At 35.1% G+C, this 22,049-nt stretch overlaps 1 protein-coding gene across 1 annotated transcript in view; it reads right to left on the reverse strand.

Moving 5' to 3' along the window:
- Positions 1-22,049, reverse strand: part of crp (transcription factor cropped) — a 140,025-nt gene that overhangs the window by 103,191 nt on the left and 14,785 nt on the right. The window contains exon 2 of the mRNA XM_029313389.2: positions 17,587-17,920. Coding sequence (XP_029169222.1) covers positions 17,587-17,920 — 334 coding nt within the window. The remainder of the gene's footprint in view (positions 1-17,586; positions 17,921-22,049) is intronic.

Genomic DNA, 22,049 nt, shown 5'->3' on the forward strand with positions numbered 1-22,049 from the left:
AATATTAATAGCACGTTTTCCAAATGGAAATATTAATTGCATGTTGGTAAAAGAATATGAGTAGGCAGAAATATAATGGAATAAAATTAAATTCTAGAAAACAGATTTCAATTCTCTCATTTTCTTTTAAAAGATCAACTACTCTGACAACAAATCCGTCAATTTTCCTACTTTTCTAAAGGAGCATTATAACACAGCTTTCTTATAAAAAAAGTAATAAAAAAATTCACTAGAAAGATGGTGTGCTGCTAAGGCTGCGCAATCTTCTAAGCAGCACGCGCTGCAATGTATTCTCAGTATTGACATATCGACACTGAACGGACGCTGAGCAAACTGACGCTCTACGTGCGTAAACTACGTGCGTGAAAACACACAGCGTCAAGTACCAGGCCGCTATTCTCGGAATGGCCGTTCAACCGTTTTATCGATAACGGAGAAGATTGATTTACTCCGATAACAACACACGTCGCGGAATCGATACCCAAGCGTTGTAACGCGTACGTTGACTCGCGCAGGCGTATACGCGTGTAAGGGAGAGAGAGGATCGGAGTAAGATCGTACTTAACTGTGTGCCTGTTACATACAGTGACATGCTATACAGCGTATGCGTGTTTCGTAACACGCTCGTGGTTTACTCGATCCGCGGAATCTCTATGATTCGTCATCGCGCCGGCGCGAGATTGGGAAATTCCGATACTAGTTTTCACGAGCGTGATGCACTCTTATGCATATAGGAATGAAGAAATGTGGATGTCAGCGAAGATCCTGTACCGTCCGCGTGATTTATATCTTATTCTTCCCGCTAGCAGCTAATTTTTTTTCCATTCGTTAACAGACGCATTTATCACACAGCTGTGTACGATCAGATATCAAAAGACATTAGATATCATTGACATTCGAATTTTTAGATTTTTTTAAATAAGAGAATGGAGAATCTTCGAATATTTAGATTCTGGTTTATTTCTAGAATGTTTATAATATATATAAAATTCTCGGAATAAGTTTGAGTCATAAGTTATTTAAAAATAGAGTATTGAATGTAAACGAGGCGTAGAATGAATAACTTTCGTTCATCGATCGCGAAGAAGGCAGTACACTATCAGGCAGTAAACTACTTGTTTATGATATGGAACTACATAATTCAATCGCCTATCGTTCATTTTATCATAACGATATTACATATGAGTCATATATAAATTATTGATAACGAGTCCAGAACCGATTATTAAATAATGTCTCTTTGAAATCTCCCGATATCAATTCTACCAATTAAATAATAAATTATTAAAAAAGTAATGACATATTACAAATGTATATACAATGACAGAGATGATGGATATCTCGCACAAAAAAAAATATATATATATATATATATTACAATTTTCCTTATAAATATTAAGAAATACATTTGTAAAGTTAAAGGTGTCAAGAATTAAAAAATCTATTATGTAGACATTATGTGAAAGTCAGAAGTAATGAAAGATATTAGTCACCGCAACTGTCGTGTCATACAAAATGTCGCAAGTCCCGCAAAATGTCGCAACCATCCAAGAGTAAAGTTGCGCCGAGGAGAGGAAGCCATTCAATTACTCAATTAACGTAAAGTACGATGCGTATTAGCATAAGGAAGGTAAGGTAAAAGGGAAAATCTAGCACTCTCTCACATGCCTACGGGCTATTGAGATGGATCGTCTTCCGAGCGAGGTCGGCTTATCCAGGTTCGTTCGCACATATATACATGCATATACACACATCTTTCACAGCTCGACACACATAGGCCCTATACTACTGAATGCCTACATTGCACCGCAAATTCGATATATTCAAAGGTAGTCGAAGCACGCAGATCGGATCCTGTCATCGCGGATTCCGTGTCGCGTAACAGCACAACGGAAGTTTATTGAAACGATATTTGCGATGCGACATGCATAGAAAGAAATCGCAAACATGAAAAGTGAAAAATTATATTATATTCTCTATCGACATGTTTCTACGGATTTTCTACTTTGGTCAAATTTAATTGCTGAATATCTGAAGGAATATTGTACATTGCACAATATTGTATATAATATAAATATCTATAAGTATTTTATATATTATATATTTATATAGATAAATTTTTTATATATATTTATAAAAATTTAGCCTTTACAGCTGAGTAACTTGAGAGATTCTCCATTGTTACAACCTGAACACACATTCTGCATCTCGTTCCGTAATAGAGATGCAGAATCATTATGTTATCGCAGTTGATAGATTTATTTCATAGCGCAAGTCCCACTTGGCGATGTCCTCGGTAAACGTGGCGACGTTGGAACATGTTGGACGGAAAAATGAGGACTCCTTGACACGAAACCGTCGACCATTCGCGTATACATACTCGCGCTGTCTTACATAACGACCACCGGCGGCGACGACGGCGATGTTTTGTGCGGTTCGTCTCCGTACCATAACCCTTGGCACGAGCTACGCGGCCCGAGTAATTATTTTCGTCATCGAGCACCGCGTAACGGGCGCAAGAACCCCGACTATTGACTATTTGTAAACAGGATTGTTTGTCAACAACGATCGGCGGGGCTCTCGTTATACTAAGCACGCGTTTATACGTTTGCCAAGCCGTTACCTATCTACCTACCTATCTACTTACATGCACAGCGATCGTTCAACTCGACCCAGTTTCCATTCGTTCTTCCTTTTTGTCGCGATGATTTACCTATGCCCGAGCGCTTCGCGACGTCGAGAAGAAAATTCGTATCGCGCAACGTCGTTGAATTACATCATCGGCGCGCGCGAGCTGTTATAATTAATCGATGGTCCATTACATCGCGATGGTACGTTATTACAATCGATGATTATTTATTGATAGGCGTTAACGAGCCCGCGAAGACTAAGAACTGTCCCGCGACTAGTTTAAATACCCCAGTATTCGATATACTCACATATGTTCCATATATATTTTTGATAAATTGGCTGAAATTAATTTTATACTCGATACATATTTGAAAGTCGATTTAATTTCGTACAAATCATTTATTGTTAGAAATGGACTTGAAGAAATAATTCTCTTTTACATCGTGAAATAATAATTTGATCAAAATGATACTGAGATTTTTCTTAGCTTCCATATGGAAGGTACTTTATTGATAGACATTAGTTGGCATCATGACGTAATGTCGACGAGAAACTGATGTGAGAACATCGCAGGAAAAGAAGAGAAGAGAAAAGAAGCAAAAAAGAAGAAAAAAAAAAGAAGGAGCCATATTACTTTCTCCCGAATGATTGGCCGGAAGTTCTTTTCCCGCTTTAACGTCCACTGGCAGCGTACCAGGTCTCGCACACGCCGTGAAAGTCGTAAGTAATATTCACGAGGAAAACATCTCGGGCGGCTTTTGATGGTTTCTTCCGGCGGCTCAAGCGCACCCGTTTGGCGACGCATTAGCCAACCCGCGAAGCCATTCGCCGGAGTCGAACGAGTGGATAATTTCGCAGGCAAAAGATATAAACAGGCCAATAACTCATGTCTGCGGTCGCCTCCGCTTCGTTTTTCTACACTCTCTCTCTCTCTCTCTCCTCTTCTTCTTCTTTTACCGCCGTGAGAGTTCTCACTCGGGAGAATAATGCGACGGCGGCTTTCTGGACTCCATACTCCCGCTGACCCCGCGAGACTCGCGTATAAGTTCCGCCACGTGGGCGAATCACCGTAGCGTGAAGCTACGGCCAGGCGAAGCTGAAGTCGGTGCACATCTTTCTTCGCGAGCGGAACCGCAAGCGCTACCCTACGTCACGACGCCGCGAAATGCATCACGTAAGACGCGCAACGCGTAAGGATAAAGGACGGTAACGTTGCGAGCATCGGGGCACAAGGGAGTTAAATCTTGGATGCTGCGGCCGCGTATTTTCACGGTGGTAAACGAAAATTTTCATTGTGTTGTACGAAAAGTAATTTCTCGTAAATTAAATTCCAAAGCGCAAAAAAATTTCATATTGTACATTTATTTCGTTGAAGAATAACGCACTTTGTTTTCTTTGTTACTCGATAAGTCAACTAACCAATCATTTAAAGAGTATTAGACAAAAATTGCTCAATCACAAAAATGGAATATGCATATATATATATATATGCGAACGAAAGCCTTTAACATCGTAGAACAGCTGATCGACCTAACTTGCTATCTCTCTATGTACGATCCGGCCGAAAATTATTAATGAAAAAACATGTGCTGTGCGGTACGTACATACATATACAGCCTTGACTGAAATTTTGTGAACCCCTTGGTAACGCTGTCACAATAAACGGGCATGCGATCAATTTTCGGAGCAACGCCCCCGTAATCGCCGTGTATCGTGAATAAAGCTCCTCAAAACTATACATGCCACCAGCCACTGTCCAAACAATGTACGTGCCAGATAAGAAACGGTTAAATGAGAGAATTTCATTACAGAATGACCGTATAACTTTGCATGTTTGATATCAATGTAATAATAATTTATGTACGCGAGATATGTTCAAAATAATAAAATTCTATTAAAAGAATACGATTATCCTTTTTCTGGATCTTTTCTCTATCAATATTGCATTCTATTTCTCTCTCTTTATATATATATATAATGTTCTCTATTTCATAAAAATACTTCACAAAATAGAGAAGACCAAAATTGGAAGAATACTAAATGCAAAATATGATTATATCATAAGACCTACGAAAGACAAACTTCCTTCATTTCATACAATCGCAAAAACTGTAAGATTCCGCATGAGGCATGTCGGCTCATAAGCATGAAAAGATAAATTAACATCTGCAAAAGATTTTTGCTCTTATACACATAAGTATCTGCGATAATCATAGAAGGCGTTATATTATGACGCCACCTTATAATGTTTATAATTGTTCGTCTCTTGTTCATCTTGTAACTTATTGTCAGATATATTATAAGAAGTAAAAAAATAAAGTGATAGAGACAGAAAAAGAGAAAGAGAGAGAGAACCGAATACGTATGTGCTGCCTGTTCTCAATGATCTCCGGCGTTACTTACGAGCGTGCACGACATTACAGTGCCATGTCGTAGCAGGGTACAATGCGTCCATTAATCTCGTTTCGCAGACGGAATAACACGACGGTTTGCTCGCGCAAGAAAGCGCCGTTTATACCCGTTAGCGCCGCAGTTGGCCGCCGATATTAGGTCCGATTCGATTTATCGTCATTCCGAGAGAGAATTACATATTAAGATATCAAATAATTCCAAATAAATATTAAACGAGGTTTTGACTGCGAGAATAAATCCAAAAATAATTTTAAGGAATAATTTAAAAGATTGTTTTAGCGTATACTATGCAAAAATATGTTTAATTTTTTTTGTATCTCAATTAGAAAAACGTAAAATCAATGTAAAATAAATTTAAATTGATAATCAATTTTTTAGTAAGAGAAGATACATCTGCATAATTCCCAACAATCATTGCTATCGTTTCATTTGCACATTTGTTTTACGTAAATGGATAATGTTTGAGCAAAATAACAAAAATAAGAATGTATCAATATTATATTTCGTTACTGAGTTTTCAATATTGAGGTAGCAAAATATATTTATAACATATTGCAGCTAATACTTACAATATTTCACGTACATATATATCATAGAATTTATATAATATTCAACATTTATCCATAAAGACATATAATAATAATAATAAAGATTGAAACCGTATCTATAAGGAAAACTTTACTGTTGAACATGAAGTCGTGTTAAATTTTTAAAAAAGAAAAACATCAAATTTCTCGAAGATGCAATTGAAAGAACTGCAACATAATCGCGTATGCGCAGTAATAAAATCTGTGCGCGCTCACTCGAAATAAATATATATTTAACCGTGTCGCGCTTTTTTCCCCTTTGTTCCACTTTCGTGTAACTTCCTATCGTTATAATACGATGACGGCCAATGAAACGACTGCAATTTCAAGTATCCAAGCGCGTTACGACCGTCGCAAGCTTGGTTATACGGGCGCGTTGCTCCGTAGGGCCGACATACGATTATCACGAACGCGTATATACTCACGCGTGTGCGTAACCCACGAGACTGTCCGTACCATAAATCACCTTTTATGAGATTAACACTTAACATTTTTAGCAGTTTGATAAAAGAATTTTTTTCTAGATGAGAGCGTTAGAGATGAGAGAAATTCTCACGAGAATCTCTCAAAATTCTCGTATAACATTTCCGCAAAACTGTCCTCAGAAGATTTTTCTGTTGTTAAATGTAAATTTTTTATATTTTTTGGCGTTTGTATAAATATAATTTAATATTGTGTGCAAGGGAATAAATTCGATTTAATATACCAGTCAATTACACGTGAGTGAATCTCTATTTCCGCGTCGGGGGCGCGGAATTTTTCTTCCGCAAGTTCGCGCTTACGTGTCTTCTACGCGACGAGGGAGATCGTGTAAACTTATACATCACGACGAGCAAGGCAACGCGACGTGGCGAAAACGTGTGAGGAAGGAATCGCGCGCGAGAACATTTCTGCCGAGCCTACTACGTGCCGTACATCACACTGTCGCATTCCATAGTCGGCACGATAAATACGGCCGACTATATAAACGCCGTATAATGATGATCGGGCATACCCGTCGCTCCCGACTTTCTCCCTCTTCTTTGCTTCCCTCCATGATAGTGTGGCACTAACGAATACTGTGTCATCATCGCGAGTTAATATAACGCGCCGACAGAAAGAGAGGAGAAAAAGAGAGAGAAGCGCGCGCTTGTGAAGATGGTGCGAAAGAGAAAGACGGATTATCCATTAATTGCGAGCTATCGTATCGCTGACGTCCGCGACTTTTACGAGTGAACCCTGCGACGATCCCGGCGGCGCGATTAAATCACGGGAGGCGAATTAAAAGTAATTAAGAGAAGAGAAAGAATCATCGTGCCTCTCTCGCATCCGTTTTTTTTTTTATTTTTTTCTCACGAATAAGAGATGATTATCATCGTCCTATTTCTTCGTGTATCGTATACAAGGACGGAAAATAATTCGCGCGCAACAAAAACGACGATGGAAACTGCTTATCGCAAGTTACGTGAATTCGTATAATTAATTTATATTAGAATTGAATTACCAAGATCGGTCGTTACTCAAATAGAAACGAGTGTTAATCGAGATTAAGAACGTGCAAGAATCGGAAGCGCATATGGGCTGAGAAGTCACGTGGACCGGTGGAAAAAGATAAAGCGCATAAGATAGCGGGGATGCAGGTGCAACAGACAATAGCGTCATTAGGGCGGCTTGTTACTAGCAAACGGCAATGCAATCACCGAGTTACGTTCTATAAATACAACTGATGACTCTTGACTCGAAGGTGTGTCTAGGGACAGGTCGACGATGAGAAAGACCTGTACAATGACACACTTCAAAATTTTTATCAAACACATATATTATGATTTGCTCCAAAAAAAATAAGATATACTTAAATGTGAATTAATGCAATAAACTATAAACCAATCGCTCCCTCGATTAAAAATTTGTATAATGAATAATATGCAAATCATATTTTTTTTTAGAATTTATTTTTTTAATTAAAATTATATATAGTACCGTGAAAGCTATAATAATAAAATAGAGAAAAAGCATAAAACGTATAAACTAACTCTGTTTTCTTTGAATTATGCGTAGATAACAAAATAGATTGTGCAAGAAATGTATCGTCAAATGAATTGTAGAGACGCTTTTTCACGCTTCTTAGAAGGCCAAAATGGGATTTGCTTCTCACTCTAAATAGATTTTATGCTAAAATATAACGAAGTAAATTCAGTAATAAATCTTATAGACTCTGAGTAAACTCGCACGAAAGTGCCCTTCAGAATGTTCGGCTCGCTTGTAACTAAAACGGTCTGACGCGCTTTTAATAACTAGAGCAATCTATTGCTCGCACTGTTACGTGACAAAGCATGGGAGTTGCCGTTGATCCGGCACGGCTCGCACGTGCGCGATTTATTTACGCGGTTCGCGCACAAATTTACGAGCGCGAAATGGATCGCAGGGGCATATTCGTACATAGGTATACATATTCGTCGCATAAACAATACCGTCGGCGTTATTCGCCGGCTCCGCCGGTTTTACGCAAGAGCTGTGAAAATTGCTGAACGTTAATATTTAACGAGCTGTTTTTCTCCGAACAATTATCCCGCGCTGACAGTTTATTATTAGCCTTCACCGAACATGTCTTGACACCGACGTTAAATACTACTTCCGGCGTGAGAACAATTTGTCTCTTGCCTTATATAACTCTAACGAGCGAAACTCGCAACTGTGTTTATAATTTACGGAACAGATGAGAGATTGAACTAACCGATTAAAGGTCGTGGATTGAGTGGATACTCATATAAAACCAAAGAACACCTTTTAAAATTAAGAGAAAGTAGTCTTGCAATATTTGTTATTATATATCTTTCGCGTTCTTAATAGAAATTATTATAAGTTAAATACAGACATATTAGAAATTTTTTATTTTGTATCGAGATGAATATATTGTATCTTTGCCGAATCTTATTTTATCTTACATCAATGAGAAGTTATTTCATAATAATAATTTTAACGAATTGATACTACTATAGTAGAATTGATTTCATTCTCAAATATCGTTTTTGTTTGTATCTCATAAGCATTATCTCCATCTGTTTAAACAGGATGTGATTTGTCATTAGGAATTTGCGAGAAAATCGAAGTCGCAGTCTCGCGTAACGAACTGTGTTGTAACCGCAGAAGTATGTGGTGTATTTTGCTTCGCGGCACATCTCTCATATTCGTATGAAAAAGATAATAGCGGCGAAAGTTTAACAGCTATCTGTTTGTCTCGACATGACGTTCGAAGAAGGCAATACTAAAACTCTTATTTTGAAAAATTCACTCTTCGTTCGAAAATATATCGTAATGTCACGATTGATCTGATCGATTGTTCAATTTTTTCACATGTTTAAATTATATATTTCATCGTTATAAAATAAAAAAAGAGAAGTATGTAAACAAGACAGCTTATATAAATCAACAGCTGTAATCGGCCAAAGTTGTACCGGTTTAAAAAAAAAAAAGGAGGGAATAAAGGGACGGGTGTGCAAGATCTGTGCCAGCAGAAAGGAAAGCTGGAATGAAAAAGAGGAAGAAGGGATAACAAAATAACCCAGATGCTTCAGGGGATCCACCCGTTTGGTCCATCGCGTCAAGCAACAAAAGTAACATGCGAGAAACCATATTGGTATAAAAAAGATTGGATGGGAGTATCAAGGTGCACATGGCACACCTTGATTTTCGTCCAAGATACTTTTAGATACGTAACAAATTATAGTTTCTAAAAGAACGATCTTTAATCCTTAAGAAAGACTAAATTATTGACTCTGGAAAAAACTGTCCATTATTTGAATATATAAAATAAGAGAAGTTGTTTAAATTATGCGCGGTGATTAAAATTTCGATGTAAAGAAGGAGATAATTATTATTCACGTATCTTAAAATTCATTAATGGATAATTTATAATCAATCACAAAAAATGGAATAAAAATGTTTGTTAAATATTAAAAAGATTATGAATATGTTAATGAGTATATGTTAGTGACAATATACTACAATACTTTTGTATCTCCGCTTTTCAGCATTTTTATTACTAGAATTAAATTTCTCATGTGCCATCATGCCCATTACTAAAAATACCAATCAATTTGAGATTCTAAAGATTTTGCATTATGTTTTACTTTTGACATTAAAAATCAAGAATCATCATATAAAAATTAGACTCTTTCAAGCATATAAGACTTGTATAAATTAAAGAGAGAGAGAAGGTTCTATTTACATATAATTAATTGCAGCAACGATTGCACGTACAACAGCTGTCTAATGTATGCAATCTTGTAGCAATTTCCAGAGTGTTGCAGTAGCGCGTGCCATAATTGAAGTCGTGAAATACAAAACAGTCATAGAAATAATTATTCTACTAATTAAATTTTTAAGTAATGCATTCTTCTCTATATAATAAATGTCTAATTAACATTTTATGACCTTTTTTAGGTAATTAAAAATAATTTTTGCATATATATCAGTAATATAAAGCAACATATTTGTGTTTCATACGAATTCATAATATACAAGATTTTTTATATAATCACATGTATATAAAATAACAACATTTTGTTACATACATTTGTAATCAGAAAGCTCACATGCAAAGACTCGAGATGAACAGTTGTATTATACGACTTCATTCTCGCAAAATACGAAACAAGTCTTACGTCGCGTAACCGCTACTTATATGTGCACATGTCTATGTGCGCATCTCGTAGTACTATCGGGGATTTGGAGAGAGAAAAGACGAGCCTCTGTGGTGGACAAAGCACGTGATGTCTGGGTTCCCGCCGTCCTTGCCTACCACCAAGAGAGCTGCACCGCGAGGGAACGACAAAGGAGGGAAAGAATAATATATACATCTCGCACAAAGAGAGTGAGAAAGAGAAGGAGAGGAAAGGATAGAGCGAGTAACCGTCTGCGGTCAGAAAGAGGACGGATGAGAGTGAGGCGAAGGCAAGAGGGACACGACCCAACCTCGAAGCTGGCGTCGAGAGTTCATGGAAATGAATGCAGCCCATGCGACCCGACGATGCTTCCCGACGCAGTCTCTTTACGAGGAGACGACTCTCAATGAGAACTGCGAGAGGCCTCGTCTCTCTCTTTCTCTCTTCCCTTCTATATCTCTTTATCTTTCTTGTGCGCCGTGAAATTCCTGCTTCGAGAACTTTCGAGAAAATGGAATGGAAACGTTTGTTCGTTAGAAATTAACAAGATTGAGGTTCTGTATGTCATCAATGGTTTAATTTGTTTTTACTATCAAGAGGGCTAATAAAATGACTCTAAAGAATTATTCATGTTTAAATTGGAACCTATTTTTAGGATATTTATGTGATATTACATACATCGTATATGATTATACGATACATACTTTTTATCTCTTGATATATTGCTGATGGGGCATCTATTTAAATTGTTAAAATATATAACTAAATTATATTAAGATACATATAAGTAAAATTCATTTTTTAAGTGACATCTCATTGAAATATGATATAAGCAGTTTATCACAAAATATGTGTAAAAATTAAATTCCAAAAATAAGAGGATTGGCAGAGTCCACGTCAAATTCAGGCATTGCAATCGATCGAAGCCGGCCTCTCCCACGCGGCGTGAAACGTAATTACGCGCACAAAATGCTCTCTTTAGCCGCGGCGCGGCAGCCTCGAATCGAGTTTCGTTAAAGGCACAAGAGAACAGTAGAGGCGGTTTATTTTTATTTCTGTCTGGCAAGAGAGAGAGAGAGAGCGCGAGCGCTAAATGAAAATGGGTCGAGGCGTCTGCGCTCATTTGCGCGCGCCCTCCTTTTATTTCGTTTTCGATGCGTGCTGTGCCCTCCTGCGCACAAAAGAATCGAGAATATCCAAAAAGAAACGTACGATCGTATATCATCTTCTCGAACGGAGAATATCCCTAGAATTCGAGAATTCGGAATTGTAAGAGCTCTAAATGTATTTACATAGATTTCGAAACGAAAATTTATACATATATATATATATATAAATTTCTCTGCATGCTTAATAAAATTAACAAAACAAAAATTTATATCTTTCACACTTTTGATAGAAAATTAATTTTAACAGTGCAAGCAATTTCAATCTTAAGAACAAAAAAGTTTCAAAGAAGTTAACTAATATACAGCTCGATGGATATATAACCAATGGTCGAAACAATTTCAAATGCAAATTTATTCGTAAAAAAAAAAAAAAGGAAAGAGAAGATAAAGGATACAAATAATTTTTCATTTTAAGTTTATCCGCGCAAGCGTATTTTCAAACCGATCGCGCCTTTCTCCATCACGAGGAAGTAAGAAGAAAGAAGTTAAGAGCAATCGAGCATTCTCGCATTTAAAGATCGTGGGCTCGTTAATATTACCAAAGAGCCGGCCGACAACTCTCCCTCAGTGGGCCAGGGCTTCGTGCGAATTTCGCTTATCCGGGTTTGGCCTTCGCAGCGGTGCCAAGAAAGAAGGGACAGGCCCGACGATGAAGGCGAGCGAGATAAAGATAGAGGAAGGTGAACGGAAGGAAGGGGGGCGAAAAAAAGATTGGGATCGAAGGGAACGAGGAGGAAAGAGTGAGAGAGAAAGAGCACAAGAGAAATGCGTGGGAATTGAACCATGTGGTCGGCCGACTGGTTCGCGAAATATCGCGTTGCGAAAGTGCGCACACACATCCGTATATATATATATGTATATGAATTATCGCATAAACGCAGAGGCGAACGAAACCGGTGCACGTATATATATTATCATTCGAAGTCACGAAGAATTTCAGAAATCGCGCGCGATGTAATTAGAGTGCCTTTTAATGGCATAACATTGTTGAAAAACAACGAGTTTCCGCGAGCTGCCGGCTAAATAGTACTTCGAGTAAAATTGGCGATCTAATAATATCTTCGTACGATAAAATAAGATTTATCACGTACTAGATATATATGAACAATTTTTTAGGATATTAAGACTAATATTTAATTATATTTTAAAAATGTATATTAATGCAAAGTACTATAATATGACGGTAAGTCGGGAAGCAAAATATGAAGATTAATCGTACAAGTTTTAATTTTTAATGCTATAATCAATAAGAGAATTTTCTATGAATTTTATATGTGAAGAGGAAAATAAGGGAAAAACCATATATTTTACGACACTGCTGATAGAAGATAAATACGACGTGGTACGTATGATATGACGATGATTGCAACAACGCGTACGTACGAATACGACACGTGCTTGATTACGCAGACTTGCGCTTGCGATCGGCGCGAGATCAGCTGTTAGTTCACACCGCCAATTACGAGTCACGCCACTCTCGAGGTTCTTGTCCCGACTGACACACATGCGCATTGTGTGCCTACCTTTAATCGTCTCACGAGGCACGGTGTTTGACGCCTCATCTCGTTTCGTTTCGCGCAGTCCACATTCCCTGTTAAATACTCGATTAACTCTTGATCTCCACGTGACCGCGTTGTCTGAGCGCGTGCAAGTTACGCAATTTTTACGTTGTGCTGTTTTTAAAGCTGGCGAAATTTTATCAGCATGGCTGATTTCCACATTTATCCCCTATATTCTCAATCTCAATTTTTATGGCTTCAAAAATCCACGTCTCTTACGAGTTTTCAATTAAATATCTTTATATCAAGTCTTTAAGGTTTCAAATTATGAGCCTATTAAAGTCCACGTAAAATCAAATAAATAATATGATTTCATTACATAATATTCTCAACCTCACTGTTAAAAAACTCATCAAAATTCACTGCTCATAATTTAAATCCAATATTATAATACAAAAATTTATTGAAGAATTTGGGTTTCCGTTAATTTAATAAATTCATGGATAAAAAATTCAGTAAATTTTGTAGATAAATAATTAATGCCGCGTATACGTTAATTGTCAAAAAATGCAATTTTCATACGATTGACTTAATATTATTTACGTTGTTTGTAAAGTAGTAGAGTGCCACGGTCCGTTCCCACGCTCGACCTTACTTCAGAGATTGCACAAGGCTACAGGAACAAACTCGCAGGTAAAAATTTACGAAGGTTCGAAGGTATTTCATATCCAGCAGCGCTAACTGATTATCCTCCTGATTTTGACTTTTTTCTCGAATAAATAAATTTGTTTAGATTTACTAATATTGTATAAAACTCGCATTAACATAAGCTATATCAATTATGCGTAGCAAAAAAACAATTTAAGAATTATGACAAAATGTATTATTTTATATAATAAACAAATTTATAGATCGAAAAAAAAATAACGGGTATTATATTAGTACTAGAACAACGAAAACGCGCGCGCCATTTCTCGATTTTATATTAACTTTTAAAACACTTTAGAACTTGCCAAAAATACTTTTTTCCTAATATTAGTGTTATTTTCCTAAGTGTGTAGTATTATTTTCCCTAATATTATTATAGTTTTATTTTCCTAATATTAGTATTATTTTTCCTCAGGTCAGTTCTATTTTTCTCAATATTAGTTTTTAATATTAGTTAATTGAAAAAAAAGAGAAGTCACTGCAGATAATTCCCTCCCAGAAAATTACTACGCGCGGGAGTTTTCAACGCGTAAATAAATAATATAATCAAGTGTACAGCATAATTTTAATTCGCCGAATTTCAATTATGTACATAATTTGAATTCGTCGAATTTTTATTATGAACATAATTTTAATTCGCCGACTTTCTATTATGCACATGATTTTAATTTTTAATTTTTTATTATATACATAATTTTTATTCTTGAATTTCTATTATGTATACCTACATAATTTTAATTCGCCGAATTTCCATCATGTAATAATTGAAATTGTACATAATAGAAATTCGGCCAATTAATATTATGTACATAATAGAAATTTGATGAATTAAAATTATAAATATATAATAAAAATTAAAGAATACAAATTATGTATATAATAGAAATTTGGCAAATCAAAATTTAAAAATAATGGAAATTCAAGAATTAAAATTATGTACACAATAAAAATTCAAGAATAAATTATGATACAATAAAATTATGTACATAATAGAAATTCAATGAATTAAAATTATTTACATAAAAAAAATACGGCAAATTAAAATTATGTGCATAATAGAAATTCAGCAAAATTATGCACATAATAGTATTTCGGTGAATTAAAATTTAATACATAATACAAATTCGATATTAACAAAATTATGTGCATAATAGGAACTCGGCAAATTAAAATAATATTAAGTTTAACCGCAAATTGTAAAATGTTCAAACGACTTGATTGTGATTCAAGCCGCGAAGCAAACTTCGAGTTAACCAACCAGCATCGCAGAAAAGAGGTCTCGATACTTCGATTAAAATTAAATTCACTCATGCCTTTTTTAAAGAAAGGATAAACTTTACAATAGAATGAAAAAAAATAACGCGTATTATATTAGTATAAAAAAATCATTCAATTATTTTGGCAAATTATGACTATTATAAACTTTCGGTCATCATGATATTATTTCACAAGGTTAAAAAAAAACCAACAATGTGAGAACTGTTCATCAGCTGATACTCGCGTCAATGACGTCAATGTGCCGACGTATAAAAACTAAACGGACGCTGTCACACGACGTGGGGCTTAATGATTAAAGTTCCTGCGTGCCTAAAGCCCAAACCTATTGTGCGGGGGTTTAGTTTAACAACGTGGGATCGGATACCGACTTTCACATGCTAAAATTAACCGAAGCCGAAGAGCGGCGATTCATAAAAGCCGCCGACAACGGCTTACGTAATATCACGGCGTCAAAACGCAAAAAAGACGATTGAGCTTTATTGACGAATTCACCTTGTCAAAGAGAGGTAGGCCGTCATTTCCGGTCCACGTGTCAGCCTGACCCGACCCGATGTCGTGCGTGTTGGCCCTAATATAATAAAACTCTTCCGATTGGATGGTACCAAAACGCCATTCTGAAGCGCGATGTGTGTGTTTGTTCTTTAAATAACGATTAAAATTATTTTTTAAATACATACCAAGAGATTCCTTATTTGGCGAAAATGCAGAGAAATTTTTACATTTTTTTAGCACTGTGTTTACGTGCAAAATTAGATAAAGAATAAAATAATGACTCATTTATGTATTCAATGAGCGTTATTGCATGCCAATGGTATTTTTTGAGTTGTATGACCGAACGAAGAGTGATCAATATTATGCTCGCTAATAGATATCGAAGGCCTTTATATTTAAAAAATATATATATATTTTGCAAGACAAAAAATCATGCAATACTGATCCCATAGTCGGATTTTCACGGCATTATTATTTCGTTATCATCGTTACTTTTCTTGTATGGTTTTGTATAAAATCTAATATTGCTAAATTAAGTCGTAAGTAATTAATCTTTAAATGCATGTTTATTATTTGATAATTATCAATATTTTATTTTTCTTCCAACGTCGTATTTTATATATTTTATTGTTCAAAGATAGATAAGATGTAATAGCCAATTAAATGCATTTAAAAATTAATTAAAACTCAAGGCATTTTAAAGAAGTAAATTTTATCGAATATCTTCGATAAAATTAAAGTTGCAAATTTATTTAAGGAGATTATTGATATAATCTCTCGAAAAACAATGTTATTATTCCTTCACTTTCACTTGGGTCAGACTATTAAATGCTCATATACTCGCACAACGACCCAACGATCCGAAATGGTCACATATCGATTGAGCTCGTCGTAGGAGTTCTCAAGTCTTAAATATTGTTCGAGGGGGCAATCAAAATCGCAAGGTGGTACTAGTATAAAGGCGTGACACCACTTTTGCAATTCTACGATAATATCGCAAGATTTTCAGTACATTAGTGTGTGCGGCATAAAAAAGATTTCGTGTACGCCACATCTTGTACATATGGAATGAAATGAGAATTTTCCAAAATTGGATGCATTGCAATAAAAAAGAAACGATATTTTGCGATTGTGATAATGAAACACTGCTTGCACAATATAAGCAATCGTGCATTAAGACTCGAATTATTCTCATGCAACAATTTTTGTTCAGACTACGCGGAGTCTTTTGATAAAATTAAATCCATGTTTTTTTATACCTCAGGATTATCATAAAAACAAATGCTTAAAGAAATCAGTTTTTTGAAAATAATTAAAACATTTATAGAATTTAATTTCTTGACATTTGATCGAATATTTTTCTCTCTCAAAAAGCATGCAAATAATTACGCATTCCTTCTAATGTATCCATGGAAAGACATGAGCACGAGGCAATGAATGGACGATCATCATTATTCAAGCTGGATCGATTCTTCCTCCAGCACAGATAAAACTCATTGGAGGAAGTGTTTTTCAGTTCTTTTTTTTAGTGATTCATGATTAAATGAGCAAGCGACTACGAGAAATATGGCGATGATACTTTCCACATGGATACAATTCTCATTTCAACCAAAAATTTATTATATACGATGCCAAGTATGCCACACACATTTTTCTATAGGCACACTCGACTTTTCGTACGAAATCATGATATAAATGCGTATTTTTAAAACCCTGAGCCAGAGTCGTGGAGTGCAAAAATTGATTTTTCATTGATTCATCACAATTAAAAAAAAATGCAAATTTGATGTACTTTACAAATTATATTATAAAAAACTTATATATCAAATTTATTAAATCAAATATTCATATAGATCTTGCTTATATACATACATATACAACAATTTTATATTCAATTTATATTATAAGATATATTTAATATAAAATACATATAACGTGTATTTAATTTACTTTTAATAATGTACATTTAATTTATTTAAAATGCATATAATGCATATTTAATTTATTTAAAATGCATATAATGTATATTTAATTTAATATATATTTTCTATTAATTTTATGTATTTTCATTGTGGAAAATAAATCATGACTTGATTTGAAACAAATGCTCGAGATTCACACGACTCCGGTCAGAGGTTAATGTAAAAGCTACACGAGAGAGACTTACCTTTGACAGCTTCTCGCCTTCGTGATGCGGCAGCAGAGTCCTAAGCGACTGGAATCCAGCGTTGATGCTCTGCATACGACGTCGCTCGTTGCTGTTGGCGATTTCTCGCCGTATTCGCTTCTCCTGCTCCATGTGGCTGCGCGGCGTGACACGGCCGACGTTGCTGATACTGTTGCCGTTGCTCAAAGCAGCGTTATGATTATTAACCCGTCGGCCAATTCCGACGTTAGCTTTAGATTGCGGCGGTTGTTGCGTTTGCTGCTCTTGCGTATCAGCGACTTCGGCGACCGTCACACTAGTAGTCACCGAGCCGTCGTCCACCGTCTCAACGCTCCTGCAACAAATAAATTATAAAACATATAAGTGGGATTTTTCTTTGCATAAATCAAAAATTTTATAATTACGCTGGATTAATAAATTACACGATCAAATCTTATTAGTATGACATACAAAAGGAATGTGTAATGTTATTTAAAATTATTTTATTTTGATTACTATCGAATCTAGATATTTATTGCATTTTTTTGCATAGAATTATATTATATGCATTAAATTTTTGTAGACTATTGTGTCAACCGAGCATCGGAGATTTGTTGCAAGTATCATAAACTTCACACATGTAATCATATGAAACGCTGATGTTTAAATCTTTAAATACTTCAAACTGTGATCCTTGAACTCTTGGATCTTTGCAGATTTAAGCGTCAAATTATTTTAATTACTTCATGTCGCCAGCTGCGCGTATATCATCTCGTTATAAAAGAAAAAAAAAGACATTTCCGTTGAGCGATAAATGCGCGCGGTCAAAGTATTTTAGTACAAATCAAAGAGATAGGAGCTGTGAAATCGAAGCGACGCGAGCGAGAAAGGACATTAATACATATACATGCGTATATCCGTTTGACACGCAGCGCGCAACGTCTCGCCGAGTTTTCTGCCGCAGTTGAGGTCGTGCGTCACGTATAATGTGTATAGCGCGCGAAAGCTTTCAAGAAAATTGAAAGCAAAGTGGCCTTTCCTTCTTTCTCCCTTCCTTTTGTTTTCATTTCGCCGAACGCGTGCAGCTTGTTTACGACGACGGACTTATAGATGGTTGAATTCGCGGGCAATGAAGCGAGACGTCATTGATACTTCTCGGCGGCAGCTTCAAAGACTTGCTCGCGTATTTTCAACTCGCATGTCTGCACACCTTAGTTTCGAGTCCCAAGATGTACGTCGCTTTATTTAAAATATGCTATTTGTTTATGCTCTTTAAATCGTTTTGTTATTACTTGTCACCCGAATATATTGTTTATACTGTTCTCCTTATTTTACAATTTTATCTTTGTATATATGAACTGATGTGTCAACTTTGAAAAATTCAAAAATAAACTTCACAATTATTATCAATTTCTGATAATTTATCATTTATAGTGATTAATGTTTTCTTTGTGAAATAAGTTTTATATACATACTCTGTTTTCTATATGAAACGATTGATTTGTGTGTCGCGAGAGAATAAAGGATAATGGATTATCTTGACCTTGTTTCGTCTGGAAAATAAATACATACATATAATCTTTTTAGATTAATAAATTATTGTTATATTTTAAAGCGCGAGTCTCTTTGGAATTTATTATAGAAACGATTTCAATATAATTCAAAATGCCTGTGTAATTTAAAAGCTTTGTACTATATAATAAATGTGAAATTAAACTATAATGTCGTGAATTAAATATTTAATTTAATGCTTTTTCTAAACATAATTTTTAACGTTGATTCACATAATATTTATTAATTGCGAAATATTAATAAATATTATTGATTATCCTCTTTTAAACATTAAAAAACAAATATACGCGCACGTGTATTAAAAATTTTAAAAAGATATATTTATATATATAGCCTCGTAAATTTTAACGATTTACATTACATATAAAAGAAAATAGTACGTGTAAATATAACATATTGCATATAAAATTACACATTATATATAAATATATATAATTTCATATATATTAATTTTAAATCTTGCCACGTTTTAGTAGACATTTCCATCTCTAATTTCGTGTTTATAGCGCATGCTGCGCGTAACATGCCTTCATAGGTCGTCACGCAAATAATGGGGGCATAATAACGCACGTACGCTATCGGGAGATCGCGAATGGGTCTCATCATAATGTAAAGGTCAACTGTAAGCACGCTATAAGGTGGTGTAAACATCAATTTTAGTTAAAGAGCGAGTATAAAATATTTAGCGCTGTCAACATCAAGAGATTCTTTTCATATTTACTGCGCTAAAGATAATCACGATTATAGATAAAAGTAATAAATGTCTTCAGAGTTTAACAAACATTTCAGAAGCTCATATCATATATAAAAAAATATCATATATAATTTTAGAAGCTTACGTAACACACAAGATTTACATAATCATCAAGATTACATATAAATAAAATTTTACCAACTTTTTTCAAAACAGTTAAATAAAATTTGTTAAATATAATGATGTTCTTCAAATGTAAACGGTTCTGTTTTACTAATGCTTACTAAATAATGTCGAGAATTAATTAAATCATATCTAAAATATGAAAAGATTTTAAAGAAATTAATTATTAATACCTATAAATACCGTTATATTGATGTATATCCTACACCTTATTCATTCTAAAAATAATTTTTGCATGTAACTTGATGCAAGAAGATTCATTTCTTAAATTCATCGAAGTCATGCACTTATATTTGATTACATAGTTAAGTCCACTTCGGTAAACTTAGAAATGAGTTGGCAAAGTCTTTAATAATGCAGTGCTTATTCTGTGATATTGTAGACTAAGTTGTAGGTAAAGTTGGTGAAAGAGGAAATAGCAAACAGCTGAGAAAATTATATGTTAACGAGTGGCAATAAGGAAAGCAATGGGGAAGAGAGTTAAGAGGAGGGGAAAGATCGAGATGGCGGATATACCGCTCTAAGGATGACTCAGCAAGGAGGACCGTGACCTTGCTCCTTGCTCCGAAATGCCACGTGTCGATAATGCGAACGAATGTGAAAGCTGTTCACCAAAAATTATTACGGAATCGTTTTTGTGTGACATGTACTTAAATAATATAAAAGTTTCACTCCACCTAATAAAGATACTATCTAATAGAACGCCTCTCTAAAAATATTACATTTATATTCAAATTTGATTATCCTGGATGTGAATTAAATTTAAATCAAATTAATTTGGACTGATAAAAATAAGAGTATATATGTATAACATTTGCAGAGATAAATAAAATTTATAATATAATATTATTAAATTATCGACGCAATTAATGTTTACAACATATGAATTTCTTTCTTGTTCGAGGAATGTATTAGCAAAGAACTATAAAAGTACGTAAAAATAGCAGGAGTGTCTTTAAATCTTACGATGCTTTATTGACCACTTGTCACGTGTCCAGTAATTTTCTTTGACTGAAATATTAACAGTTACTCATTTGAAGATGTCACTCAAATACCGCATAAGCACGACCAAATGTACAAAAGCATAATCGTACATCATGCGCGATGCAATAACCCATGTCACGATCGTCTATCAAAGCACAATGGCCAAAGTGTGTTGTAATGTAGCATTATTCACATTCTAACTCTCTCTGGCATATCACCTATTTCCCAATCTTAAAAAAAACGAATAATTTTCCACAATGTTGTAATGCGTCGGTTATTTATAAATTAAACCGCACATAATGTCGGTGACACAATCAGACATTTTATAATTGATAAAGTCATTCATCTACACATTCGATATTAATTTCAACATTATATTGTCTGTCGTCATCGTCACAATTGTCTCGTACAATAGCAGTCGGATTCAATATACTGTCATTCTAATATTACAATAAATCACGTTCCATTATAGTTTTGTTTCGTCTTTTTTTCGAAACGATCGTCTTTTCTCGCGGTATAAACGCAGCTCAACTATTCAGAGTAACGAGTAACACATACGAGGATTGAATCAGGCCGCGGCATTCATCGGCAATCATTCATAACGGCACGTGGAGGTCCACAGAACCAGAAATCCACGTGGCGTACTCTCATCGAGTGGTTATATTAGATCAGCTGGTACGCCGGCGGCTTGCTGGCTGGATGGTTGGCTGTCGTGACGTCAGCTCGTTCGTTCGCCGGATACCCACAGAGCGCTCGCTCGGCCAGATCAGTTGCGGCGAAGTAGGTCGACAAAGTGGATAGAACTACCTTCTTTTTCACCCTGAATTCCTACCACTCGTACGAAAAAGAAATACGCACGTTTGCTACAGACAACCCCCCTGGCGAAATATTTTCTCTAAATTATCTCGCTCTCCTTGTATTGTTATTTTAAGATGACCGAGTTTGATGATAATCGTTTAAATATATTTATCTGAATCACACGAGATTAATAATAAGTAAACATTTAATTGTTAACTTTCTTTTATTTTTATTCTTCTAATTTTTTATATTT

This window comes from Nylanderia fulva, unplaced genomic scaffold (assembly GCF_048542155.1).
Source record: "Nylanderia fulva isolate GAGA-0341 unplaced genomic scaffold, ASM4854215v1 Scaffold28, whole genome shotgun sequence".
NCBI classification, from domain to species: domain Eukaryota; kingdom Metazoa; phylum Arthropoda; class Insecta; order Hymenoptera; family Formicidae; genus Nylanderia; species Nylanderia fulva.